Source organism: Paralichthys olivaceus, chromosome 21, assembly GCF_024713975.1.
Source record: "Paralichthys olivaceus isolate ysfri-2021 chromosome 21, ASM2471397v2, whole genome shotgun sequence".
Classification (NCBI taxonomy): Eukaryota; Metazoa; Chordata; class Actinopteri; order Pleuronectiformes; family Paralichthyidae; genus Paralichthys; species Paralichthys olivaceus.
The window spans coordinates 8,639,808-8,653,165 of NC_091113.1; the positions used below are offsets into that span (position 1 = coordinate 8,639,808).

General features: G+C 41.5%; 2 protein-coding genes across 5 annotated transcripts in view; one reads left to right on the plus strand and one right to left on the minus strand.

Moving 5' to 3' along the window:
• Nucleotides 1–898: 898 nt before the first annotated feature.
• Nucleotides 899–2,692, minus strand: LOC138406006 (clarin-3). The gene is made up of 3 exons (XM_069517224.1): nucleotides 2,312–2,692; nucleotides 1,733–1,921; nucleotides 899–1,620 (listed from the first exon to the last, which is right to left on the minus strand). The coding sequence occupies exons 1-3, from the start codon at nucleotides 2,541–2,543 to the stop codon at nucleotides 1,343–1,345; spliced, it is 699 nt and encodes a 232-aa protein (XP_069373325.1). The 5' UTR covers nucleotides 2,544–2,692; the 3' UTR covers nucleotides 899–1,342.
• A 1,249-nt stretch (nucleotides 2,693–3,941) lies between these two features.
• ptprea (protein tyrosine phosphatase receptor type Ea) overlaps nucleotides 3,942–13,358 on the plus strand; it is a 47,161-nt gene continuing 37,744 nt past the window's right edge. For all 4 annotated transcript variants that reach the window (XM_020083479.2, XM_020083481.2, XM_020083480.2 and 1 more), the window contains exon 1: nucleotides 3,942–4,061. The gene's annotated coding sequence lies outside the window, so the exon portion shown is untranslated. The remainder of the gene's footprint in view (nucleotides 4,062–13,358) is intronic.

A 13,358-nucleotide genomic window follows, 5' to 3' on the forward strand; every position in this document is an offset into this window, starting at 1 on the left:
AAATCTTTATCCGTCATCAGGGCTGTTTATCCCACATGGAAGTGGATACTGATGTTTAAAGAGCTCTCTATCATGAGCCATGAATTGATGAAAGGTAAAGAAATCCATCTCAGTCCTTCAGAGGAGGATACTTCTGCAGTTGTCAAGGGGTGCAGCATATGGACATATTGTAGAATGGAGCAATTCATCAACTGAACAACCAGATTGACATTTTTAAAACATTTTTTTGTTGTTGAAATAGTCCCTCAGTATTATTAGAACTATATTATAATAATTGTGAGATAATGGAGTTCAAACATTGACCATGAATAGGACGACGTGTCTCTACTTGCTAAAACCATCCAGAGGTGAAGGCAAAATATCCCAGATTTAAACACAATGGTTGACGTAAAAATAACTAATTAAAACAGACAAATGAACTCTTGAACCTGAAATGACAGATCAACTATCCTTGAGAAAAATTAATTTTTGGGGGTTTTAATCTCCTGCTGCTCAAAGAGAGTCTGGTGCAAAAGGAAATGTTAAAAAGAAATGGCAGTAACAATTACCAAGAATTACCACAACTAAAATGATGCTTCAAGTAATCTAAAACCGAAAAGCTGATTAAAGAGAAGCAAATAGTTTTCTCTTACTTGAGGATTGGTGTTGATTTGGGATCTCTCTCTTTTTACATTTCCATCCTCTCAGACATAGAGGGCAGCAGACAACAATGAATTCCTTCTGCCACTTCACTGACTTCTCTTATCTTTTACAAAAACTCCTATAGTAAATAATCTATAGATTTTTTTATATCAACGGGATTTAGTAACATTGTCACGTATATATTTACATATTTTTGCTTCTATCAAAAAGTCATATCTTTAACAATAAATGACAAAAATACAGATTAAATCCATCATTTGAAAATTTAAAACTTGTTTATTTACATTCACGCATTCATTCAAACATATAATGGACACATACAGGAGTCATTGTATTTATGAATAGCTGTTGATTTGTAGGACACGTTTTGATTTAAATATCATTTCACTATAAAAAAATAACGTTTTTGATACAGAAAACCAACAAGCATCAAATAGATCATGCAAAGAATAAATAAACATTATTTCAAAGCCCAAAATATGTAAACCTGAATCATTTTACATACAAATATGCTTTTAAAAGAAACCACTACTCTAATATGACAAAAATATAACATTGCGATGATCAGACATTTCTCCAGCTTATCTGTAAATGCTGTACATCCATATTGTGCTATGCACCTCTGTAATTTCCTACGACAGTAAAGATTCTCCAGAAAGTCCTGATGAGCAATTTATTGATGTCACTGATTCCATTGCTGTTAATACATCATTATCTCCTTGGGTGCGTCCTCAGTGGGCCTCTGCTGTTCTTTCCTTTGTTTGTAGGCCGCGTGCTCGTACATGTATATCATTAAGATGGCCCAGAGAGAGAGCCCCGTGTATGGGATGACCAGGTAGTATCCCAGCAGCATCACTGACTTCTTGTTCCTCAGGTCTACCGGAATGTCCTCGGAGAAGTTTTCCACCAAACCCTCTGCCAAGTTGGTCACGTTGACGTTTACCACAAATAGGATGAGGACGACAACTGACAGGAATGCTGCAAGGAAAGGGAAACCATTGGTGAACTGTATCACAAACTCCATTTAAGTTGTCGTCATTGGTGCAAATGCAAGACCAATTAGCTTATGTGTAACATTTGAGTGTCTTACTGCTGAGCGAGCTGCAGACATAAATTCCAATGGGCCCCATGTAGGTCTCGTAAGGGTTGCTGACACAGTTGTAGAGGCTGATGAGGATGCTACCGGCAGAAAGCAGCAAACACAGGACCAACAGGCACAAGACCAGACCGTGCAGCACCACCGGGACATCGCTATCTATTTCTACCAGCTTAGGAATCACTACAGACACACACACACACACACACACACACACACACACACACACACACACACACACACACACACACACACACAGATAGAAGAACGATATTACAGTTTAAATAGAAGAATATTTGAATGGGTTGTCAAGTTATTATATTATCATTATACATTCATTTTGACAGTGCTTTTAACAATGCTCAAAGATACTACATAGGTCAAACATGAAAATAAAAATAAAAGCAAATATTAAAAATATAGAATATACATCCATCTAATTTTAGTGAGTGCTGTTTTTTTAAGGCAGAAAATCTCAGGGATGCATAGTTTTCATTTTTCCCAGAGTAAACACAATATGTGAATTAGAAAGTGTCTCATTGGACTTGCCCTTTCAGAGCCTCAGGAAGTTACCTTGAAAATCTTCAATGCTTCCAAACAAAGGGCAGAAGGACCTGTTCAAATTCCCGGCAAAAAGCTTCAAAGTGATTATAGCGGTTCCATTAAAGATGCTAACTCCACCACCTTTACACTCCATGGTCGTCTGAGCCCACCCTGTCGACATGCTGTACCCCATCACCCCAACAGCTATGGAAGTAACCGTCGCACTGAGCATGAAATGTACGATCTTGGTCAAGGAAGGCATTATCGCTGTATTCCAGTTGCACCTATTAAATCAAAATCTTTGTGTCTGGTCTCTGATGAAGCCTCAGAAGCAGATTATAGGAGCCTCTCGTCCCCTGAGGATTCTGTGCATGAGGTAAGTTGGAGGGTGGAGTGACATGTAGACTGGTAGTCATAAAATGTCTTGATTATGGCTGTGACCTTTGGTTTAAGAGGAACAGACAGGACTGGTTGTCATGGTTAGGACACCAGTCCCCCCCTCCCCCGCAGATTAAACATGAGGTCTGTGCCGTGCCAAAGAAACTCGCCTCTGACATCTGGTTGTGTTGAGATTGTTGTGAAATCTTTGTCTGAAGAGGAAGAGATAGCAGTGTTCAACAGAACTAAATAATTTCAGGACACGTGGGAGACAATTGACCGGTAATTCCCGTCTTTCAATGTCTGCACCTTTCTTTCACAGCCTTGGATTCAAAGTCCAGTTCTGGAAATTGTATGGTCATAAAACATAATTAAGATTAATTATTTACCTGTTTCACAAGCAAAAAGTAATGGGAAGAGGAATAATGACATGTACTAAAGCCTTGACAGGGGTCAGTATGATTATACTAAAGACAATTGTGTCGGTGCAATAAGACAAATAATTGTTCCTTAAATACAAATAATAGCATAAATAAATAGAGAGCTGATCACTATAACTGTGTGAAAGGAAGGATCTATGATTCATCCAGCTCCAGTAAAGATTCAGGAGTTCCCGGTAATGGGAGGTGATAAAAAAATCAGTAATTATTAATTTTCCAAATTAAGAGTAGTTGAAAAAAAATTTAAAATGTCAGCAACAGGCTGATATTGAATTTTCTTATACAATTCTAATGAGTAATTTATTTTTTCTAATTTCATCCTAATCATAACTTTGATATCGAATTGATAGTTATATAATCCTGTCGAAGGTACCCACTTATAAAAGTGGAATAAAAACAAACCATTGGTTCACATTAGATCCTTCCTCAGAGCCCTACACTACAGAAGTATAGTATGTTTATATCAAATCACATATCATTGTATTAAATTGAAATATTTTTTTGAAATATCATGAAATCTACCCATTTGGACCATCATAATCATCAGTGTGGTGTTTTTGACCAATAACATTTTTCCTGGGATGGAGAGAAACAATGATCAATGAAAACTATATATTTTTTTTAGTTATAGTTTCTTCAAGTTTTCGTGGATTTGACTATATCTACCTTTATCCAATCCAAAATAAAAAAACTCACACAAACAGTCAAGGAAACGCGTAATTGTCATTTTCCTTGAATCGTGCTCAGACACAAGCGCTTTAGTTTAATGGACGATACGTTGTGATGAGCTTTGTGTCCAGGCGGTGGCGCCCTCTCCTCGCCTGTGAGCTGTCAGGCAGCAGCTGATGTGTTTGGAGTAAACACTGACTCCTCCTCTCCGGTGACAGGCGGCAGCGCTGGAGCATCGCCTCGCCTTCTCCAACACCATCTGCGCTCTGGACTCAAGCGTCGACGCCTCCGAGGTGAGTGATTACTTTATCTCACCGTGACGCGTTTCTCCTGTTGACACTTATTTCACGAGTGGAAAAAGGGTTTATTTGAAATCTCAGGGTTTCTTCGCAGCCACATGCAGCCTGACGCCGTGTTACCTGTGCGTCACGGTCGTTTGTCTCCGGTGGAGACGTCCATTTCAGGTGCGCGTCCCGCTCTCACGTGGCACCGATCCACGATCTGCGTGGAAACGTTGTTGCGTTTGAATTTTTCTGACAGCCTGACTGGAGTCGACCCCTGTGTGTCAAATGTGGGTTAATGGAACACGCGTTTTGGAGTTTCAGTGCTCATCTCCTCCTCTATCATCTCTGTCTATTTCATCCCCACACGATCGTCGATCATGTTCTTCATATTCTGGATGCTGGTTCGTTGTGGTTGAGCCGGTTTCAACATGTCGGTGAGCAGGGGGTGTTCTTCTCCAGATGTCAGGGTTGGATCTGCTGAGGCTGGCAGCAGAATTCCTTTCCAGGTTCCTGAGTTGGGTCTTGAGTTTTGACTTGTTTGAAATGGAGTGATCACCATACATGAGAGTAATACAACATGGGGACGGTGTCTCCCAGGAAAGGTCAGAGGTCAGGGTCAGCAACAGATCCGTATCCCAGGAGCAGATTGTCTTTACTGCAAGGTGCTGGGTTATGGGAAGATGAAGTCTGACCATGGACATGAAAAGTTAAATGAGCCAGGACACCACTGGCCACCATGCTCCGCTGACCATTCACCAAAGAATGGACTCTGCGGTCCCCTTCCCTTTCATTGCTTTGCTCTACTGGGACTTGTCTCTGGGTTTTAAACGCTCTGCTGTCACTGTACTTTGGGCTGGAGAAAGACGTCAGAGAAACAGCAGTAAACTTTGAATAAATCTTGTAGTCACGCTGACAAGAGAGCACTGAATGAATGAATGAATGAATGAATCAGAAAATGAGGTTGTTTTAAACGTGGAAAGATCAACCTGTGTCCCTCCGGCAAAGTAAGAAACTAAAATGGCTCTCAGTAGAGTCCATACAGTCCCTTTAAATCAAGCTTCACCAAATTGCTCAGTTCCCTTAACATTTTTAATCAAGATTCATGAATTATTATGTGGGAAATCTGTAATAAAACAGGGCTGTGATATAAGAACGTCATTGTCTGTTTGGTGCCATAATTACTTAATGTGTTTATAATAAGTTGGTGTGACTTCCTTTCATTGAAAAGGTAACTTTCTCTTTTTATTCACAAGACCTAAGCAACAAAGTTATCAACTCTAACTCCTCCATTTTCTTACATGTGGCTTCATTTAACACAGTGGGATTTATTTAGCAGCCACGTGCTTTATCCTTCCCTGTGATTCTACTTTACCTGAGTTTTTGTCTGTATTGTCTTTGACATTTCGAGTCTGTGTCTGTTGTTGATGTTTCATTCTGGGTTCTGATTCGAAGGATGATTCTTGTCAGAAGCTAATGAGGATGCAATGAAATAAACAGTCAGAGTTCTCCAGGATGAGTCACAGGAAGCAATTACATTAAACTGCTGATTGATTTGTGTTTTTATCTCTTTACTATTCCTGTCTGAATTCTGTTGTGTGTGCTCGCTGACAAAAGGAAGTAATCTGCACTAGTGTAAATTTAATCTCCGCAATAATCAAACTGACAATAACACATTTCTTATTCCAGAAATCTCTGTCTCCATCTGTCTGTTTGTGGCTCACATACCTGGAGAACCGTTAATCTTATCTACTTCACAACTTGGCATGTGTGTTGTTAACGGTCCAAGGAAGTGCAGTGTTTAATTTCATGTGATTTTGACGTGTGATACGTTTAATATGAATACAATTTGAATAAACAGGTGTTCGACGCTCTGTAGAAGCGACGGCTGGGACTCATCAACCCGAGTGATGTTGTCGCACATGACAAAAGCGTAATCGTGACAACAGTGCGTTCACGACAACGGCAGAGACACCTGCTTCTCCAGTTCACGGTTCTGCGGTGTGTCTAATTTCACTGAACTTTGAATAAACAGGTGAACAGCTCTTTGTGCAGCTTCAGGGTTCCGTGGACTGAGTCCTGCAGTCGGTCTTTACTCGCTGCAGCTCAACTACTGCGGGTCACTTTAACGGTTTTAGAAATAAAGCTGCAACCAGCCTCACCACAGGCCAAGTGAACAGCCCATTCCAAACAGACAGGTCGATTGTACTGGTGTGTAATTCTCTTAGGAAACAGGTCCCTAGTTGCAGTGGCTGCTTTAAACCTACATTAAATTGCTGTTTAACACACTGCCAAGATGTTCTCCTCCGGTTTTTTAGGACAGTTAAAACTGGCGAAATGGAATGTGTGTGAAGCGCGTGCTATGTGAGCGTGGGTGTGCTGTGCAAAATGAGCAGATGCGGTGATTAATGGAATCCACAGTGAGGTGGAGAGGGCTGAGTTAACCTCAAATTGCCAGCCGCGGATTTAATCCCCACAGTTTGCCCACACTCTGTCCATGTGCCACCTCTCTTTCTCTCTATCTCTCTCTCTCTGAGCCTCGGAAACGCTCTCCGTCTCTTAACTTTGAGACTCCAAGCTGTGCCGCGCTGTCTCTGAGGCTGCGACCACATTAATTGCACTCTGCTTCTAGGTACGCTTTATTCCTCAAACAGGCGGAGAAGGAACTAATTGCTCTAAAGTGAAAACTATCAGGGATGAGCCAGACTTGATCCAGAACTTGTCAGGTATTTGCCGACAGAAACGGGTGTAGACATTCCTGAAGGGGGGCTCATGAATTAGGCCTGGGAATACTTACATCCTCCTTTTGATGCAAACAGCACATGTATTCAGCCTTTTATTTTTCTGTTTGCCCTCGTCACTGCTTGCAGCAGCATATTTAGCTGCACTGTGTTGCAACCATAGGCTTGTTTGTGCTTGCGGCTAGTGCTACAGAATGCAAACCCTGCAGTCTGCCCTTGAATTTTGGCATCGTGCTTAAATGATTTAGTCATGATAAAAAGTGAGTAGATGCGAATTTACCAGGAAATTAGATAAGAAACTCAAAGTAAAACAAAGTAACGAGGAGGCGGAGGGGTTGTGGTGGGGGGGGATAGTGTGTGCCGTGTTTTAAAACTGTGCCAGAGCTGCAACGGTGACAGCGAAACCGTGGAAAGCAGAAAAGGATCATGTGAACCTGGTATTGCTTCCTGCCTGGAGGAGTGAAGTGAGAGCAGGAAGCCTCACCCGTGCTTCGCCAGAGGTGGTACCTCTGTGACACGGAGCGGGTGTGTCTCCCATCAAGGGAGGCCCCGTAAAACACATGGCTGCTTTGAGGATTGCGTGCAGCTGTGCAAACTGCTACCTGCGGCCCTGCCTGTAATTCTCCACACACATCGCCCTCTCACCATCTGATCTGCGTTACGCTCAGAGCCAACACTGTGCTGCTACTGCTGAGGGAGTCACCGCTCTTGTGATTGAAACATGTGCAAGCTGAAACTGTGCAGATTTGTGTTTGTTTACTATGGAGCTGTGTTTAAGACTCGGCCGGACCACTGCGGCACTGAAACAGCTGGACGGAGATCAAGGTTCTCCCTCTTTCCAGATGCGTCAGAACTCATCCACCATCTGTTCAATGGAGGCATTGTAAGGCGAGGCCGAGCACGTGAGACATGAGAGAGAGAGAGAGAGATAATCTTTTGTGGGAGATGTCCAAATTAAATCTTTCGTTCCTGTCACTCCTTAATAGTGCTATCATTAAAATCCTTCAAGGAACACCTGACCTGTCTGTCCTAATATTTGTTATAGCCACGGAGTAATCAAACAGATCTGCACCGATTACTTTGACATTTTAATCAGTCGTTTTTCTTGCTGTCACATAGTAAATTGAATATTTGGGAATTTAGACAGGAGCATTTATCATTCATTAACTCCAGAGGTATTGTTTTTTCACACCGTCTGCTTGTTTGTCAGAGCAAACTTCATCTAAACGTTTTGGAAGGATGGGACATGATCCGAGAAAGGACCCATAACATCTTTAGTGCAGATCCAGACAAACAGGCGGCTCGAGGAGGATTTTTTATCACTTTGACATTGCGAGATGTTTTTATACATTTTCACAAATTTCCAAGGGAGTAATCCACAGATCTTGATCTGGCTCGGGATACTGACCCAAACGTGGGCTGTGTCAGACGAATGAAGAGGTAAACGTGTCCATTACTTTGCTAGACAAATGCAGAGCAAAAGAAAAGTCAAGGCTGTGCTGCACACCCACACATGTATCGACAATTATTCTGGCTGATTAGATTCCTGCTCAGGTTGAGCTCAGGTGGAGGTGCACTGGGAGTTCGCTCCAAATGTCAGGTATTTAAACATAGGAGCGGCCAATGGTGGGATTTCCATGTTGATAATTTAATACCTCTGAAAAACATTTGCATTTCTTTAACTGTCAAGGAATACTGTAGCTTATACAAATGATTTTGTGCAACGGAAATATTTGTGTCACTTTAATCACCAGAGTTATTGTAGGACCTTTCAGGAGTTCCCTGTCTCCAGGCTGGGAACCACGAGGTTAAGCCCTCCTGGTTTGAATAAGATAATATATCCAAGGCAACGGCTTCCCAGTGGTAATATGGGTGTATTCCCTGCCTCCGGGCAACACATAGTTTCTCTATTGTGTTTCTGTCACTCGCTACATGAGCACATTACAAAGTACACCACAAAGCTCTTAGAAGACAAGTTTCTGGAAATTGAGCTGGTGACCTCGCATTTGTTTTACGAGTGTCCGAGGAGGAAAAGAAAGCAGATACGTTATTGTCTGCGTTGTAGCAAGAGAAAAACCATGCAACAGAACAGAACAGCCAGAACTTGTTTTGTAATCACAATTTCATACTTGACATCCAGCATCAGCTGCTGTTGGCTGTTGACAGATGTGATTTTGAGCATAAAAAGCTTTATCGAATTGAGCTGTCAGTTTTTATTTTCAGGCTGAAATATGGCAACCTAATTTGGTGACCTGCTCGGGGACAGCAGGGGTGGAGCCCAGGAAAGCTTAACTCCCCTCGCGACGTGGCCTGATTTTTAGCTGAAGTAAAAGCAAACAAATCCAGCTCATGGCTTCAAAACCAGTTTCAGTCCACTTTTTTAAATTTAATCTCAATGAATGACTCTGGAAAAACAAATATTAGGGTTTGCTGCAGGAAACAAAGGGGAAGCCAGTGGCTGGGAATGTGGTTAATGTGTGTTTGACAGCCAGGAAGTGAAAAGAGTTCTGCTGCTGTGGATTTCTTTGAGGGCTCGCTGTTTGATCGGAGTGTGGATCTGAGAGGCAGCTTCCTTTTTATATGCACCTTACACATCACACCAACACATTCCTCGATAGCTTGATGTATTATAAAGCTTAATGTCTCTGGAGTTTCAAGATGACGCATACAGTTTGAAACGGATGTTTCTGAACTGTGTTTTGCTTCTTAAACTTCACTGATCCATTGAAATGTTCTCGCTTGCACACAAACATGTAAAGTGGCTTTTGATTGATTCCAAAAGCAGCAGGCTGCGTCTCACGTGGTGATGGTGCATGTCGAAAGAAAAGCAATTATGTCCTCTCATGTGTATATATATAAATACTTGTATATGCAAGTTATTTAAACACAAGTACGTTATAAAGACACTTGATTCTTCTGAAGTACACAAATGTTTCTGGCTATTTATGCACCTACGCCACAAAGCTTGATGCGCGCTGCAACGTTGTGCCAGGAAAGGTGCAGAAGTCAGCCAGCATCTACAAAGTAAAGAAGCCTCCACCCGCGTGTCACTTTTCCATCGCTGCCGATCGGAGCCAGAGACGATAAAAACCTTTTCTACTGGTCAAAACCCCACTAACAAGCATCTGGCCATTTTTACACTTGTCCTTTTTTTTTACATTTTTGGAACAACAACAGCGATTTCAATCTTTTTTTTATTGTGCCAGATGCAACACTGGCAAGACAGCAAGGTGATAGATCTTTTCAGCTTCTGCCGCATTTGTGCCGTTGAACAGGACTCAATAGGATTTCCAAAGGGAAAGGGGCTATAGACACTGAAGCGAGGCTTCAGATGCTTACAGGTCTCATGCAGTCGGGCTTCTGTCATTAGCCTCTGGGATTATTTGGATTGTTATGTGCATGCAGTATTTTCTCTCTTTCACGTCATGAAATGCTCCTATATTTACTGAAATGTTAATGTTGGATCATATTCTTTTACAAGTCTGACTTTAAAAGGTCAATCATATAGAGACGAGATGAAAGCTGATGAAAGTGTGTGTGCGTGTGTACGTGTGTGCGTGTGTGCGAAAGAGACCATAATGTTTGACTGTTTCACTACTGAGGTTGTTGACATGGACGAGTACAGTGCTTAATGAATAATGGATGCTGACTAAAGCAGCCACATTTCCTATTCATTCTTTCTAGGCTGGAACACTGGGAGTTGTTTGTGATGATCACGTCAGTCGTCCGATATTTATTTCTCAGTGTCTTCAATAATATGATGCAGTTTGAAGATGTTAGACAAGCTGCAGTAAACATTTTCACATTAGTACAATAGGGCAATTCAGAAGGATGCGTTACTTTTATTATCATTATCATTATACGTATTTGAATCAGTTTGAATCGTGAAACTATGGAGCACTAAGAGGTACAAGAATTAATTCAGTGTCTGGGTTGGCACTTTTATTGTGTTGAGCTGTAAAGGATGTGGTGTTGTGTTAGTGGTCAGATCTTACATTAAAAGATCCTTTTAACTTCTTTGGGAAGCCTCACAGTGTTTTTCCCTCCGTGATGAGCTGTGTCTAAACGAGTGCAGTTGGACTGATCCCACAGTCGGAGCTCGGCTGACATGCTCTGCCTGCTGATGGCAGCCATGTAAGGCTCAGGCAAGCACCACAAAGCACTAATGTATGGGATGATAATCAGAGCTGTCCCGGGTGATATAAGCGACCAAGGTTAAAGGCGGCGTGGATCATTCAGCATGTTGGAAATCAGATGAGGGGAGGAACCTTGAACATGCTTCATGCTATTGAATTCCTGTCACCGTGTAAAGATGTAAATTGAGCTGCTATGAGAGGGTTTTTCATCACTGTGGTAAACCCGAGAGATGATACGCTTTAAATAAAATTCAACACTCATAGCGTTTGGAGCAGCGGCTCTACTGCATCCAAACTCCTCAACCTATCTGTAAGGCCCAGCTGAACCACCCGTCAGAGAACCCCCCCCCCCTTATTTTTATTATTTGCGTTCTCGTTCTTTCGGTCACTAACCAAATGAGTAGATGACATGACACAATGTAGATTGACAGGTCGATCGAAAGTCCTCCCTTGCAGCTCAGCTTCACCACACCGGTGAGGTACAACTTCTGCATTACTGCTAACCACACACTGAGACAAGAAATAGTGATGGTAAAAGGCCAATAGAAATAAATACAGGTTGAGTACAAAGGGCTGTTTTATCATATATATATATATATATATATATATTATATGTTCAGACATTCATGGTCCACAGAGGATGAATATGAACAACTCTGACTTTTCATGGGTCGACTTTGCTTTTAATCTTGCCATCATTATTTCAATTTAACACATTTTTATCTGCACAGCTTTATCCTCCAGGAAACATTATCATAACCTCAGCTGTGTTTTGTTTTGTGTTGAATTCTTCTTTCTAGCACGCTCAACTAATATGGTTCATCACGGTAAATGCACCTGCGCACAAAATCGTGCAACACATTTTCAACAAGAAAATAAATCACCAGTAGAGCCTGACCGATTTAACTGTTGGCTGATAAAATGAGTGATGTCCGTGTTTTTCAGAGATATCTTCATCTGTGTTTATGCTTATGTAAACGCTCATCATAAAAATTATAATCCTGGTATTTAATAAGAAATTCATATCACTACGTGTGACTTTGTCACTCTGACCTCCAGCTGTGGAGATTTAAATCAGAAGTGCTGTGAAACATTTCCACTTTGGAGCTCATAACTCTATACATACTTTTTTCTGAATGTGCAAGGTTTTCATGCATATTAGCACAATCCCACTGCAGTGTATGTTGCAGTGGGATTGTGTATGTTGCTCATCATTGCAGCATGTGGTCGTACAATATGTTTCTCACTGGGAAAGCGCAGTGTTGACTGTAACACTAGTCTCAACACTGCCAAAGCCTTTTTGTCGTGCTCAGCCGGAGACAATGCCAGATCCACACCATTCGCTTACAATGATGGGACATTTGTTTATAATAATTAGAGTCTGCTATGAAGCCGGCACAGACTCAGACATAAACGGCTCTTTTTTGTTATTTGTTACTGGATAACTAAACACCATTTACCATTCATTAGAGGGTGGAGTATCCCTCTCCTTCACTTCTTTTTCCACTTTAGGGCAAAATTACATAATTTATTGTAAATTATGATTATTATTAATTAGCCTGATTGTTTTCTCTAATAACAGATTAGATGCTTTGTTAAGGAAAATGCCAGAAATTATTAAAAAAATCCCACTTCACCCTTTAGATGACTGTTATCGACAATAGTGGCTGATCAGTTTTCTCAGTCAGTTAATTGAGTCATAATTTAGCTCTACTTAAAACTTTTATGACCTGTTGATGTAAAATTCTTTCAACCATAAGTGGTGTAAGATGTAGATGTGATTTCACTCTGGAGCTTTGGGGGAATATAATGCTGTCTATGATAAAATGATATGATATCTCCAAAAAACAAGCAACATGTGTTAACAGCCCTTTTTGTCCTTTATCTGCCCACTCGTCCTCAGCCTCCTTGTGTCACTGTGCCTCGCACAGAGAGACAGTTTTGTGCTGGATAACAAGGAGCTGAGATCACAAGCAGCCATCGCAAAAACCAGAATGTTTCCTCTGCTGCTCTCAGAGAACCAAGACAGGGAGGCAAACACGTTTAGAGATCAGTGTGATCATAATAATAATGTGTCCCGTGGCTGAGTATCACAGTTTCTCTTTGTAGGCCCAGCCCAGTCAGTGGGTGGCTCTTCACACAAACGTCTATTCTACCCCTGGTGAACTATGAATTGTTCAAACCCCTCTTCCTCCGCGCTTTCACTCTCTCTGCATCTGGAGCTCAGACAAGAAAACATATATGCATTATGGGATATGTATTTTTAACTCTGGGAGTGTGCGTCCCCTGTGGGGCTCCTCCATGTGCAGTGTTGCACAATAACTGATTTGTTATTCTGCCGGAAATTAGTCTGGCGCTTCAGAAGACAACCACACTGGATTGGCCTCATTTGTGTATCTGTGTTGTTCTCATTTATAAATCACAACACTTTC

Coding starts and splice junctions, on each gene's coding strand:
- LOC138406006 (XM_069517224.1), bottom strand. CDS start 2,543: ATGCCTTCCTTGACCAAGATCGTACATTTCATGCTCAGTGCGACGGTT. Junction 1,922..2,311: donor AAGCATTGAAGATTTTCAAG/GTAACTTCCTGA, acceptor GTGTGTCTGTAG/TGATTCCTAAGCTGGTAGAA. Junction 1,621..1,732: donor TGTCTGCAGCTCGCTCAGCA/GTAAGACACTCA, acceptor CTTTCCTTGCAG/CATTCCTGTCAGTTGTCGTC.